This window comes from Saccostrea echinata, unplaced genomic scaffold, assembly GCF_033153115.1.
Source record: "Saccostrea echinata isolate AGI-Se365-2 ecotype Australia unplaced genomic scaffold, CSIRO_AGI_Sech_v1 ptg000001l, whole genome shotgun sequence".
NCBI classification, from domain to species: domain Eukaryota; kingdom Metazoa; phylum Mollusca; class Bivalvia; order Ostreida; family Ostreidae; genus Saccostrea; species Saccostrea echinata.
Window position 1 is genome coordinate 43,874,411 of NW_026889750.1, and position 12,707 is coordinate 43,887,117.

General features: G+C 33.0%; 1 protein-coding gene across 1 annotated transcript in view; it reads right to left on the bottom strand.

Annotated features, from left to right (window-relative positions):
- Positions 1-12,707, bottom strand: part of LOC133192254 (general transcription factor IIF subunit 2-like) — a 58,883-nt gene that overhangs the window by 35,739 nt on the left and 10,437 nt on the right. Inside the window, exons 2-7 of the mRNA XM_061328249.1 lie at positions 12,453-12,535; positions 9,008-9,171; positions 7,644-7,679; positions 6,201-6,282; positions 4,932-5,028; positions 60-200 (exon numbers count right to left, since the gene is read on the bottom strand). Coding sequence (XP_061184233.1) covers positions 60-200; positions 4,932-5,028; positions 6,201-6,282; positions 7,644-7,679; positions 9,008-9,171; positions 12,453-12,535 — 603 coding nt within the window. The remainder of the gene's footprint in view (positions 1-59; positions 201-4,931; positions 5,029-6,200; positions 6,283-7,643; positions 7,680-9,007; positions 9,172-12,452; positions 12,536-12,707) is intronic.

Genomic DNA, 12,707 nt, shown 5'->3' on the forward strand with positions numbered 1-12,707 from the left:
TGTAAAGAGACTTTCTATTGGCCATTTGTTGAATGACAATATCAGATAAAGAGACTTACTACTGGCTGTTTGGTGATGGTAACAAGATCCTTGACATTGTAATATTGATGTTTCTCAAAGGCATCAAACAAAATGTCCATGACTTTTTCTTTAGTATCTCTAAGCCTCTTCTCCACTTTAGTTTTGTCTGATGATGAAGCCTAGGTGAAAGAAAGAGGTCAAAATATGAATGACACATGTAACAGAAAAGGAGAACTTGTATTGCTGGACCAGGAATCGAACCCAGGACCCATCCCTCAGGCACTCTACTGACTGAGCTATCCATATCGATATCCATGGTCCAAACCGTTACATTTCTCCCCTCCTTACACTGTCTTCGCCCTCAAGGGCACAACCTAAGTTCTTATTTGCCCCTGATTCACCTGCAAGTCTGGACAAAGGAAAGAAGAAGTGTATGGCTGAACCGGGAATCGAACCTGGAACCCCTGCATCACTAGTCAGGTGCTCTACCGACTGAGCTATCCAGGCCGATATCCATGGCCCAAACTATTACAAACAGGAATTTCATTAATTCTCCTTTTCCTATCGATATATTTCTCATGTTACATACCTTGTTTTTTTTTCATCCCAGAAAAGGAGTCAATCTTGCAAAATTTCTTCAGAGATTCAATTCTGTTTAATTTTTAAACAAGTGATACACTGACATTAACAGTCCCAGTGGTTCTTGAGAAGAAGTCGAAAATGTAAAAAGTTTACAGATGACAGACACCAGATATCAGAAAATAAGTGGATGCCCAACATCCTTCAATCAGAAAAGCTCACATGAGCCTTTGGCTCAGGTGATCTAACAGAAATATATCATTAGGGGGAGTTAGCAAGATTCCAGTTTCCCTAGGCGAGGACTGTTTCCCAAGACAAAAATATGTTAATTGTATATGTATTTTAACCACAATTTTTAATCAGACAATTAACTCTGAAGTTGTAACAACTTTTCTCTATGTAAACACCTTTATCTCTTCTGTTACAAAGTTGAAATCTTAAACAGTATTTATATTTTTTTCTCTAAATGACCTTGACCAAATGATCTTAGATAAACATCAGAGTAAATCTCTTTGACTGAAAAACATGAGGCCATTGGGTAACAATGCTCTTATGAGAGACATTTCAATCCCTGACAAATGACAACATACTACAGAACATTCTTGACACACTAGTCTAGTCAAAATTCACCTTTATTATGCTGTCAGTAATTTGTTGTGCAAGATAAATTATAAGTCCTTGTCATCATAAATCTGACCTCACTATCTGCTGATAAACTAAATTAAACAATATTTTTTTAGACCCAGTTATCTTAATGCTTTTATTTTTTAATGAATTACATTACTTCTGTGCTTTCATAATATCTGTAATTACTCCTGACCAACGTATCTTAGTGCTCTGAAATTAAATTTTTTTTAGTTTTCATCTGTGATTGGACTACAGTACCTTTATGCCTGTACCTCAGATTAACACATCATCTCTATGTCTATGTTTGGACAACAGCTTTTAAATTTGTCTATTAAATTTGAACACAATGTGACCCTTATTTCTTTTCATCTCTGATTTCTTTAAATTCTAGATTGTGTTCATGACCCTTAATGGGTTTATAAATTATAGTAACTTCTATTTCTGTAATACTTACGTTGTGTACACGGTCCTTTACAGGTTTATAATAAGTAACTTCTATTTATGTAATACTTATGTTGTGTACACGGTCCTTTACAGGTTTATAATTAGTAACTTCTATTTCTGTAATACTTACAATGTGTACACGGTCCTTTACATGTTTATAATTAGTAACTTCTATTTCTGTAATACTTACAGTGTGTACACGGTCCTTTACATGTTTATAATTAGTAACTTCTATTTCTGTAATACTTATGTTGTGTACACGGTCCTTTACAGGTCTATAATTAGGCCAAAGTTTTTATTTTTTTTGGTTTACGATTTTCTGTCTCCAAAAAATGCATTGGGTGGTCGAAAAATAAAAATAAAAATAATTTAGGATTCAACAATTTCATTTTAAAATACCAGCAATGTTTATTTTAATGAAAATAATACACGTCAATAGTACTTTTAAGTTTTATTGTCTAGATCACATAACTCTTTTTATTTAATTTTAATTCATTTCTAACTTTAGACTGAATGTCATTTTCATTTACATATAGTTCTGATTTTTGTTTGTCAATCAGTGCTTGGTTCATGATGTTCAACTTCTTTTTGTGCTCTTCAGTGATATGTGATGTGTTATAAACCTCAGTATCCCCACAAACTAAAAATAAGGATCCAAATTTAAGTTAAATTTAGATTGAAGAAAAATACAATTTAATTGTTTAACAATATTGAAAGTAATTAACGTTGAAATAAAAGTTATAATAATTTGATCATGCAGCTATCAAATTTAATGTTCCAATAATTCTCAATCAAGTCCTTTAAATTTTGTTATGTACCTGCACAGTAAGCAATGCTCATTATTTACTTTATAGTAATTCAGAGGGCTCTGATCTCAATTGAGTATCAAATTTGCAAAGATTTGTATATTAAAATTACTTCTATAAATTAACAAAATGTTTTATACACATTTGAATTTATACAGTGAAATACCAGTCAGCTTTACTTCAACTAAGATGTATCTCTCAACACTAAATTGGCTTCACTATTATCCATGGATTTATCAGCCTATGATTTTGGGAAACACCATTTTTGGGGAATTGGGAAAAAATATTGGCTATATGATGAAATTGGAATTTTTTTAAAAATGTTGCTTAAATCATGTATTCAGGGGTAATTCATTTAACATTTCAGCATGAACTCTAATTTGGGCAACCAAACGACAATTAAATATGATCCATCTTCATCATACAATGATACAAGATCAATTATGAATAATAGACTAATAAAGGTAAAATGGACTTCAATGAGTATAAAGTATTTTTACAACTTAGGGTAGTACATGTACATGTGTGTATGAGATTTCAATTTAGGTCATTATAGTATCTGTTTCTGGAGATTATAAACCTCCTGCAAAAATTATACTAAGTACACATTTTCTAAAAGTCCTCTTCACTTGCAGATCAATAGAGTAGGTGGAAATAACTTAATAAATCTATATAAACAATATCATCATTTTTAGAAAAACGAAGGAAATTCGGATTAAAAGTTGGCGATGTTTTTTCAGTGTTTTTAAACATGTGTTATGACTGTAGCTTTGCTAAATGAGTTAAATAGATGAAAATTACAGACAATCTGACAATTTTACTTTTTTCCAAAGATAATTAAAAATAAAAGCATTGTTCACCAACTGGGAAAAAATACTGCCAAATTGGAAAAACTGAACTCATTTTCAATTGGGAATGAAGCCGAATGTCGGCCCATGAGAAGGCACTGATAAATCCCTGTTATCTATAGGTGTATCCGTGTCTGCTAGGTCGATCAGGGTTGGGCATACACTCTCCAATATTACGGTATGAATTTAGCCAATTGAGACATCGCAATTAGAGAAAGGGATCATGCATCCAAGATTTTATTCACTTTTCCATGCAGAAAAAGTTCTTTAAGTGTGTGTCATTGCTTTCAGTGAGGAATTACCTTGTTACATGACAGAACCGCCATTTTTGGTTTGCACATGTGTTTATTTACGGTCACCTAAATGTTTGTAAAGGGTTCATATATTTATAAGACTAAGATGCATTCTAAAATTTAAAACCCACCAGTTCAGCTGAGAAAAATCCGGAAAAATATTTCGGAAAAAGACATTATTTTTATTTTCATGATTGGTGAAAATTAGGGTCGGCGGAATCGTAAACCAATTGAAAAAAAAACTTTGGCCTTAGTAACTTCTATTTCTGTAATACTTATGTTGTGTACACAGTCCTTTACAGGTTTATAATTAGTAACTTCTATTTCTGTAATACTTACATTGTGTTCACAGTCCTTTACAGGTTTATAATTAGTAACTTCTATTTCTGTAATACTTACATTGTGTACATGGTCCTTTACATGTTTATAATTAGTAACTTCTATTTCTGTAATACTTACGTTGTGTACACGGTCCTTTACAGGTTTATAATTAGTAACTTCTATTTCTGTAATACTTACGTCGTGTACATGGTCCTTCACAGGTTTATAATTAGTAACTTCTATTTCTGTAATACTTACGTTGTGTACATGGTCCTTTACAGGTCTATAATTAGTAACTTCTATTTCTGTAATACTTATGTTGTGTACACGGTCCTTTACAGATTTATAATTAGTAACTTCTATTTCTGTAATACTTACGTTGTGTACATGGTCCTTTAAACCTGGTCCTTTACAGGTCTATAATTAGTAACTTCTACTTTTGTAATACTTACATTGTGTACACAGTCCTTTACAGGTTTATAATTAGTAACTTCTATTTCTGTAATACTTACATTGTGTACACGGTCCTTTACAGGTTTATAGTTAGTAACTTCTATTTCTGTAATACTTACGTTGTGTACACGGTCCTTTACAGGTTTATAATTAGTAACTTCTATTTCTGTAATACTTACAGTGTGTACACGGTCCTTTACAGGTTTATAATTAGTAACTTCTATTTCTGTAATACTTACGTTGTGTACACGGTCCTTTACAGGTCTATAATTAGTAACTTCTATTTCTGTAATACTTACGTTGTGTACACGGTCCTTTACAGGTCTATAATTAGTAACTTCTATTTCTGTAATACTTACATTATGTACACGGTCCTTCACAGGTTTATAATTAGTAACTTCTATTTCTGTAATACTTACGTTGTGTACATGGTCCTTTACAGGTCTATAATTAGTAACTTCTATTTCTGTAATACTTATGTTGTGTACACGGTCCTTTACAGGTTTATAATTAGCAACTTCTATTTCTGTAATACTTACGTTGTGTACATGGTCCTTTACAGGTTTATAGTTTGTAACTACTTTTGTGATCTGAATTACTTCTCGTTGAGGTTTGTTTTTGGTTTCAAGCTGCATTCTGCAATGAGGCAAATTAATTACTAACAGGAAAAATATTGTAGATATATTAATACTTTTAAAATTTATAATGATCATTTTTTTTTTTCAGCACAATGTTCAATGTGTTGAGATTACAAACATTTTTTATTCTTCATCCAAGAAATGGCAATGAAAATAAGATGTGTTTGTGAAACTGATGCCCCCAAATGGCAACTTATAGCAAAGGTTAAACTTTCTCAAATGCAAATCAAATATATTGGTACCCAAAGTAAGGTCATGTCTGGAGGAATAAACCTGTGAAATATGAAAGTCCTAGCAGCAACCATTGAATAGATATGGAAAAGGTTAACATTTTTCAAAAGTATGTCAAACATCAAGGTCAAAATTAATGGTGCCAAAGGAAAGGCCTTCTCCCAAGAAATACACAGGAGAAATATAAAGCTGAAGCACCAATCGTTCAAAAGTTATGACCAAGATTAGAGTTTTCCAAAAGTAGGTCAAACACCAAGTTCAACCTCAAAGGACGAAGTTGTTGGTATCCAAAGAAAGGTCTTGTCACAAGGAAAGCCACAGCTCCAACCAATCAAAAGTTATGGGCAAGGTTAAAGTTTTTGTGGACAAACAGACTAACAGACAAATAGACAGATGGACAGACAGGGCAAAAACTATATATCCCCGAATCTTCGATATGGGGGCATAAAAAATATACCTGAATAACTTGGGGGGGGGGGGGGCATTGGATGGCAATGTTCTTTAAATATCAGCATCATGCCATCATGTCATTCTACGACCCACACTCTCAGTGTATTTGTACATATTGACCCCACAAGATCAACATTCAAAACAGAGCAACAATACTTACAATATGAGGACAACTAAATAAAATCCTCCTTATTGAGCTGTCAGTTACAAAAAATATACCAGGTATATATACAAATTTTGGCATTGATATGGTCTTCAAGAGTAAACTTGACCTTTGACTTTGTTTTCTGTCCAAGTGACAAAAATCTATTGAATATCCTCCATTTACATATATGAAGTCTGTAGTTTGATAGATAATCAATTATTGTGTCACAAAAAAGTTTTACTGGACTGACAGACATTACAGGGCTATCCTTGGAATGTTTTGTCAGTGTTTCCACTTTGGTTAAAAATGTTAATTTCCTTTTTATAAACATAACAAGCATATACCTCTTGAGATTCAGGTAGCTTTTGTTTCTGTCTGGCTGACAGTCCGCCCTTTGTATGACTTTTCCCTCTATGGCGATCCTGTCTGAGGCATAAACAAAATGATAAAATACATAGAGATGGGGTACTGAAGGGCCACTCATTCTCTGACCTTCAGAAATGGAGTCTGAGAGAGAAGGTGAGGGCAACAATGCAAGGAAGCAATGCCAACAAGAGGGAGCAAAAGGGCAACAATGCAAGGAAGCAATGCCAACAAGGGGGAGCAAAAAGATGAGGATGACGAAGCAGGGGAGATAAAGCAAGAACACAAGAATATGAGGCTTTCTCTCCTCTCCCCCACTTTGATGATTTATGTCCTTGCTCCCTTTGCTTTGTTCCCACCCTCATAATTTCTACCCTTTAAATTTGTCATCCTCACTTCCTTAAGTTGTTGCCCTTGCCTGCTTTCTTTCATGGGTTGTCTCCCTTTCATGCTCTTATGCTGTGGAAAGCTAGGGAGCACAAAGTCTTTAACATCAGTACTCCATTGAAAGAGGAATTTTGTTTACAGCATTCACAAAACAGAAACTTAAACCAGAAAGTAAATTCCACAAATTGTACAATTGCATTTCTAAATTATAGATACTTTAACTTTTTGGCATGTGCTTTTAAATGTAACATCCAAAAATGTAACTTGTTTATAGAACTACTAGAGTACTATACATGCACATGTAACTTGAAGAGCTGTACTCTCAAGTGTAAAACTGTGCTTAAAAGCAAAAACTTGTAGAATTGCATTTGTAGGATTGTACTTGATACCTGCAGATGGAAATTATACACTTTTATGTATTCTAATACTTAGGAGAAGGGGTTCCAAACTCTGGTAACTTAGTTATACCTTTTTGTAACATTTCTGCAGTTACAAGTTATATACAACTTTTTGCTTATTTCTACAAGTTATATATATAACTTTTTGCTTATTTCAGTATGGGTGTACCTGTAACTTGTAAGGTGGTATTTCTCTAACTTGATTATACAATCATGTAAGTTGTAGGGTGGTACTTATGTAACTTGTAGGATCATATATGTAACTTGTAGAATTGTACATGTAACTTTAGAGACTGTTCTTGAAAAATCAGAATTGTACATGTAACTTGAATTGTTTTGTAGCATGTAGAATTAATTGTATAAATTGTAAACTTGTGTTAATATGTGCAACTTTTTTAGAATCTAATTGTAGCATGAAAAAAAAAAAAAATAATCCTAACCCATAATGTAAGTTGTACCTGAAGTAATAAATTAGTGCAGTACTTGCTTCTTGTAAAATTGTTACTGAATTATGTATAATTGTGCTTTTTACTTTATAAAGAATTGTTTTCCTGTGAACTTTGACTTGTAACCTCTATCTAGCATTAAATTCTGAGTTGTAATCTGTCCTTGTAAACTGTACAGAATAGTTTATCCTACCTGATGCCACTACATCAACAGACCCTGTGCTTGATTCTGAAATGAAATACATACACATGCATAAAATAACTTGATAAAGAATTTTAAACTTTAGATTGAGTCTTTCATAAATTAACTGTACTTTTCATGACAACAAAAACAATTTTAATAGGTTTTTTTTATTGCCTAGAAAACACTTAAATGTTGAACAATTAATTTTTGTTTTGCATACACTTCCTTATAAAAATCGCAAATATGTGTGCAAACAAACAAAATAATGTGAGTATATGAACAAGAGGCCCTCGGGCCACAATGCTCACCTAAGACACCATTTTCTCCCTAACAAATGTACATGTAGATAAATGAAACTCCTTATTGTGGCCATCAAATTAAAAATTCATTTTTTCAACAATCTGAATTTAAAATATATTGAAGCTTATGGTATGGTGGTATTTCAATCACCAGGGTAATTTTGATTGATATGAAAACCTTAAAATGTTTTGTATGTAAACTAAATTTCTGTCCTTACAACTATTTATGCAGAAATTGAATGGATATCTCTTTGTACTTTGTTGATCACTCATAGTTTTCATAAGCACATGTTCTTTACTTAAATATGGAAGGATCCAAGGGGAGGCTTGAGCACAAGGGAAGTTACAATGATTTCATGTATTTAAAGCAATCTTAAGAAATGATCCTCATACCCTCCTATATATTCCGATATAAACTTTGTTCCCTTACTGCAGCCTCACCCTAACCTCTGGAGCCATGATTTGGTACATTTTGATCTTCACATAATAAGAAAGGTTTTATAAATGTTTTTTTTTTTTTTTTTTTTTTTTTTTTTACAGCCTAGTGGTTCTTTGGAAGAAGTCACTATTTCCTAATTATCTCCCCTTGAAATAAGACAAGGCTCTTCATTTGAATAACATGCATCCCCAAGGATATGTCAGGGCAAGTTTACTTTAAATTGACCTAATGATTCTGAAGGAGTTAAAAATGTGAAAAGTTTACAAATAACACACATATAGACAGTTAGATGGACTACAGACATTGTTCCTAAAAGCTCACTTGAGCCTCTGATACAGGTGAGCACAGGTGAGCTAGAAATTGTGTGACCACCTGTGTGATTTATATAAGTACAAAAAATAATAATAATTAATAAGCTGATATTTACATAATTTTACCACTTAACACTTTAAAAAGTTATTTTTCTTCAACTGATGTTTTCATAATTTTACCACTTAACACTTTAAAAGTTATTTTTCTTTAATCTATTTTCTCAGACAGTTTATTACTGTGGTGTCAATTTGCAAATCACTGACATTTGATTACTGTTTATAAGGCATTTATTATAGTATGATGACTTTTAGAGAATGTTGTACCTTGTTTGACTGTGACTGGAGTCTGGGAGAACACAACCAAGTTCTGGTTACCCAGACCAGTCAGAATCATGTTATGGTCCTGTGGGATAGGCATGTCCCCCGGGGAACCCTTAGCTACCTCTTCGTCAATTGTGAATGTCACTTTGGGCTTCTGTCCAGGAAATCTATAAATAAATGAATAATTAATCATGTTACTTTCATTTCAACTATTGTTATAGTGATCATTGTTCTGTTATACACTTTTCACTGGTTTTGTTCCTTATTAGTGCACTTCAAATGAAAACATGTTTTAGTTTTCTGAATATCACAGTTTTCTAAGATGACAGCCATGCCTATAAAACCAGTGTTTTCAATTAAGCCATAGCTCTGTGAGCTTGAACTTAATAAGGTCTGAGGAATAAGCTGCAATGGATTTTTTTTAAATTTTCTTTTTTAAGTAGCATACAAATGCAGCTCTTTCTATTTTAGATTAGACAAGACTAAGGAGCAGCTGGTTACTATAATTTAATTTTTATTTTCGATGTTTTAGTTCAAATTACTGGGGAAATATTGATACCAGAAACACTCCTTTATTTCATTGGAGTGAAATTGTTCCAAGCACATGTGTATCATTTAATTAAGAAGGAAAAAAAAACAATAACAGAAGATGCATTTTGAAATAACATAAGAGATTATTCTAGTTCCAATTTTAGCAGCAAAACTGGCAATCAAAAATCTAAATCTGTTCTTGGAATCAGACAAAAAGATGATTAGTACTTTGATAAAATTTAAATGATTGTTGTTAAAATGTCATGGCAACACCGATTATCAAGATTAAAAATCAAAGTATATATCAAAGTATATAGGACCATGTATCTTTATGAAGTGTCCATTTTTATTACAAATTATTAATACATTAAACAGACAAAACTAAATGAGATGTAGCATTTCAAAATAATAAAAACAAAATGTGTTGTGAAAAACTGATGCCCCCGTATGACAGCTCATGGCGAAGGTTTAAATTTCTCAAATGCAAGTCAAACTCCAAGGTCAAGAGATCAGAATGTTGGTACCAAAAGCAAGGTCTTGTTACAAGGAATACACATGTGAAATATGAAAGCCCAGGCACCAACCATTAAAAAGTTATGGTCAAGGTTAAAGTTTTTTAAAAGTAGGTCAAACTCCAAAGTCAAAGTCATGAGGTCAGAATTAATAGTGCCCAAAGGAATATCTTGTCATGTCACAAGGAATACAAATGTGAAATATGACAGCCCTAGCACCAACTGTTCAAAAGTTATGACCAAGGTTGAAGTTTTTCAAAAGTAGGTCAAACTCCAAAGTCAAAGGCTCAAAGTTGTTGGTACCCAAGGGAAGGTCTTGTCACAAGGAATAATCATGTGCAATATGAAAGCCCTATTTCCCACAGGCACTTGGGGTATTGACACCCCCCCCCCCTTTTCATTTTTTTTTCTTTTTAAATCTGGGGTCGAGTCACCTTTTTCCTATTTTTGTATTCTAATATACACTGTATGTTATCAATAATGTAACTCTTTTGTCTCTATAAGCTGTTTTTAAATATATCGTTTTCGACTGATACATAAAAAGAGAGAAGGCTTGCAACTCTTTTCTCATCGTCTGCCTCACCTCGCTTAAACTTCGCCTGATTATTTATCGAAAGAATAAGAAAACATGGAATATGCATATATCAATAAATTCGTTATACATTCTTCTTCCTTTTCATATTTCCATTTAATTTTTATGTGCCCCCGATTTTTAAATATTTCGATTGAATCACCCGCATCTAGCGTAAATTTTGTTGATGTGCACCAGCTGGGACGGAAGTGCCCGGTATTTTCGGGTATCATCATTACGTGTAATGTCATTCGGAACATTAAATGCGAGAAGGAATAAATCCCGAATTTTCTCTTCAAATAGCATGTAACGGTAAGTTCTGTGAATAACAAGATAACTTTAACTAGCAAATTCTAATGGACGAAGATTAACTTTTAACAGACGACCTAGACAACCAAATTTCACAATATTGTTATTGCAAAGCCTGGAATTTTTTTTTAACGCAGAACATTTATAAAGTTAGAGTTATCGTTATTGCACTTCCGTCCCAGCTGGTGCACATCAACAAAATTTACCCTAGATGCGGATGATTTAATCGAAATATTTACAAATCGGGGGCACATAAAAATTAAATGGAAATATGAAAAGGAAGAAGAATGTATAACGAATTTATTGATATATGCATATTCCATGTTTTCTTATTCTTTCGATAAATAATCAGGCGAAGTTTAAGCGAGGTGAGGCAGACGATGAGAAAAGAGTTGCAAGCCTTCTCTCTTTTTATGTATCAGTCGGAAACGATATATTTAAAAACAGCTTATAGAGACAAAAGAGTTACATTATTGATAACATACAGTGTATATTAGAATACAAAAATAGGAAAAAGGTGACTCGACCCCAGATTTAAAAAGAAAAAAAAAATGAAAAAAGGGGGGGTCCATACCCCAAGTGCCTGTGCTATTTCCAACCATTAAAAACATATGACAAAGGTTGAAGTTTTTTAAAAGTGGGACAAACTCCAAGGTCAAGGTCAAAAAGTAAAACATATTTGTATCCATGGAAAGGCCTTATCACAAGGAATATACATGTGAAGTATGAAAGCCCTAGCACTAACCATTCAAAAGTTATGGCCATGGGTAAAGTTTGCTAAAATTTTGCAAAAGTGGGTAAAACTCCAAGGTGAAGAGGTCAAATAAGTTACTACCCAAAGAAAGGTCTTGTCACAAGGAATAAACATGTGTGACAAGACCTTTCTTTGGGTATCAACATTTTTGAACTTCTTCTCCTTGACCTTGGAGTTTGACCTACATTTGAAAAACTTTAACCTTAGCCTTGAGCTGCAATACAGGAGTATCAGTGTTTCACAAACACATTATGTTTTGTTTTATATTTTCCAAGTAGTCATTGTTCATTGGTGACTGAATACTTTATACCAGAATTCATTCTGAAATACATTCACTGGTACAGCTAAGTATGAGAACAGTAGATCACACCTGTATCATCTGGTTAACACAAAGTTCTAAAATAAAATTCTATTATTTTTTTAAATGGCTTTTAAGTATTTTTGTTAAGAAATTAGAACATCAGCATAGTGCTTCACATGGCAATATTCTTGTATAACAATGTCACAGAACAGTTGTTAACACCATCAATTGAAGTTTTTCTCAGTTTCGTTGCTGTTGTAATATGTATGGGAATATATATATACCCAGTAATACAAGAAAAAAATACTGGAAGCATGTGACTGAAAAACGGTGCCATAACTTGAAGGTTTAAACAAAGCTTGGATCTGTAGCTCTCTGGTTTATCTGTCTGGATTTTCTCAAACAGAGTTAGTTCTGCAGCTATAATACATATGTACTAGATACATGAGTGCATCATCTGCAGTACATACTTGGATCGAGTGATTCTCATTTTTCCCACTTCTGTCTTTCCTGTTTTGTTCTTCTCCCATCTTTCCTGTAAATACTTAGGAACCTACAAAGTACAAATGAAGATCATGTGAGATGTAAATACATCAGAACCAACAAAGTACAAATGAAGATAATGGGAGATGTACAAAGAGGCCAGCAGAGCAACTTCTAACTCTCATTCTCAATGATAAAAAAATGTCATCATTCATGCTCCAAATTTTAATTTACATTGTAAC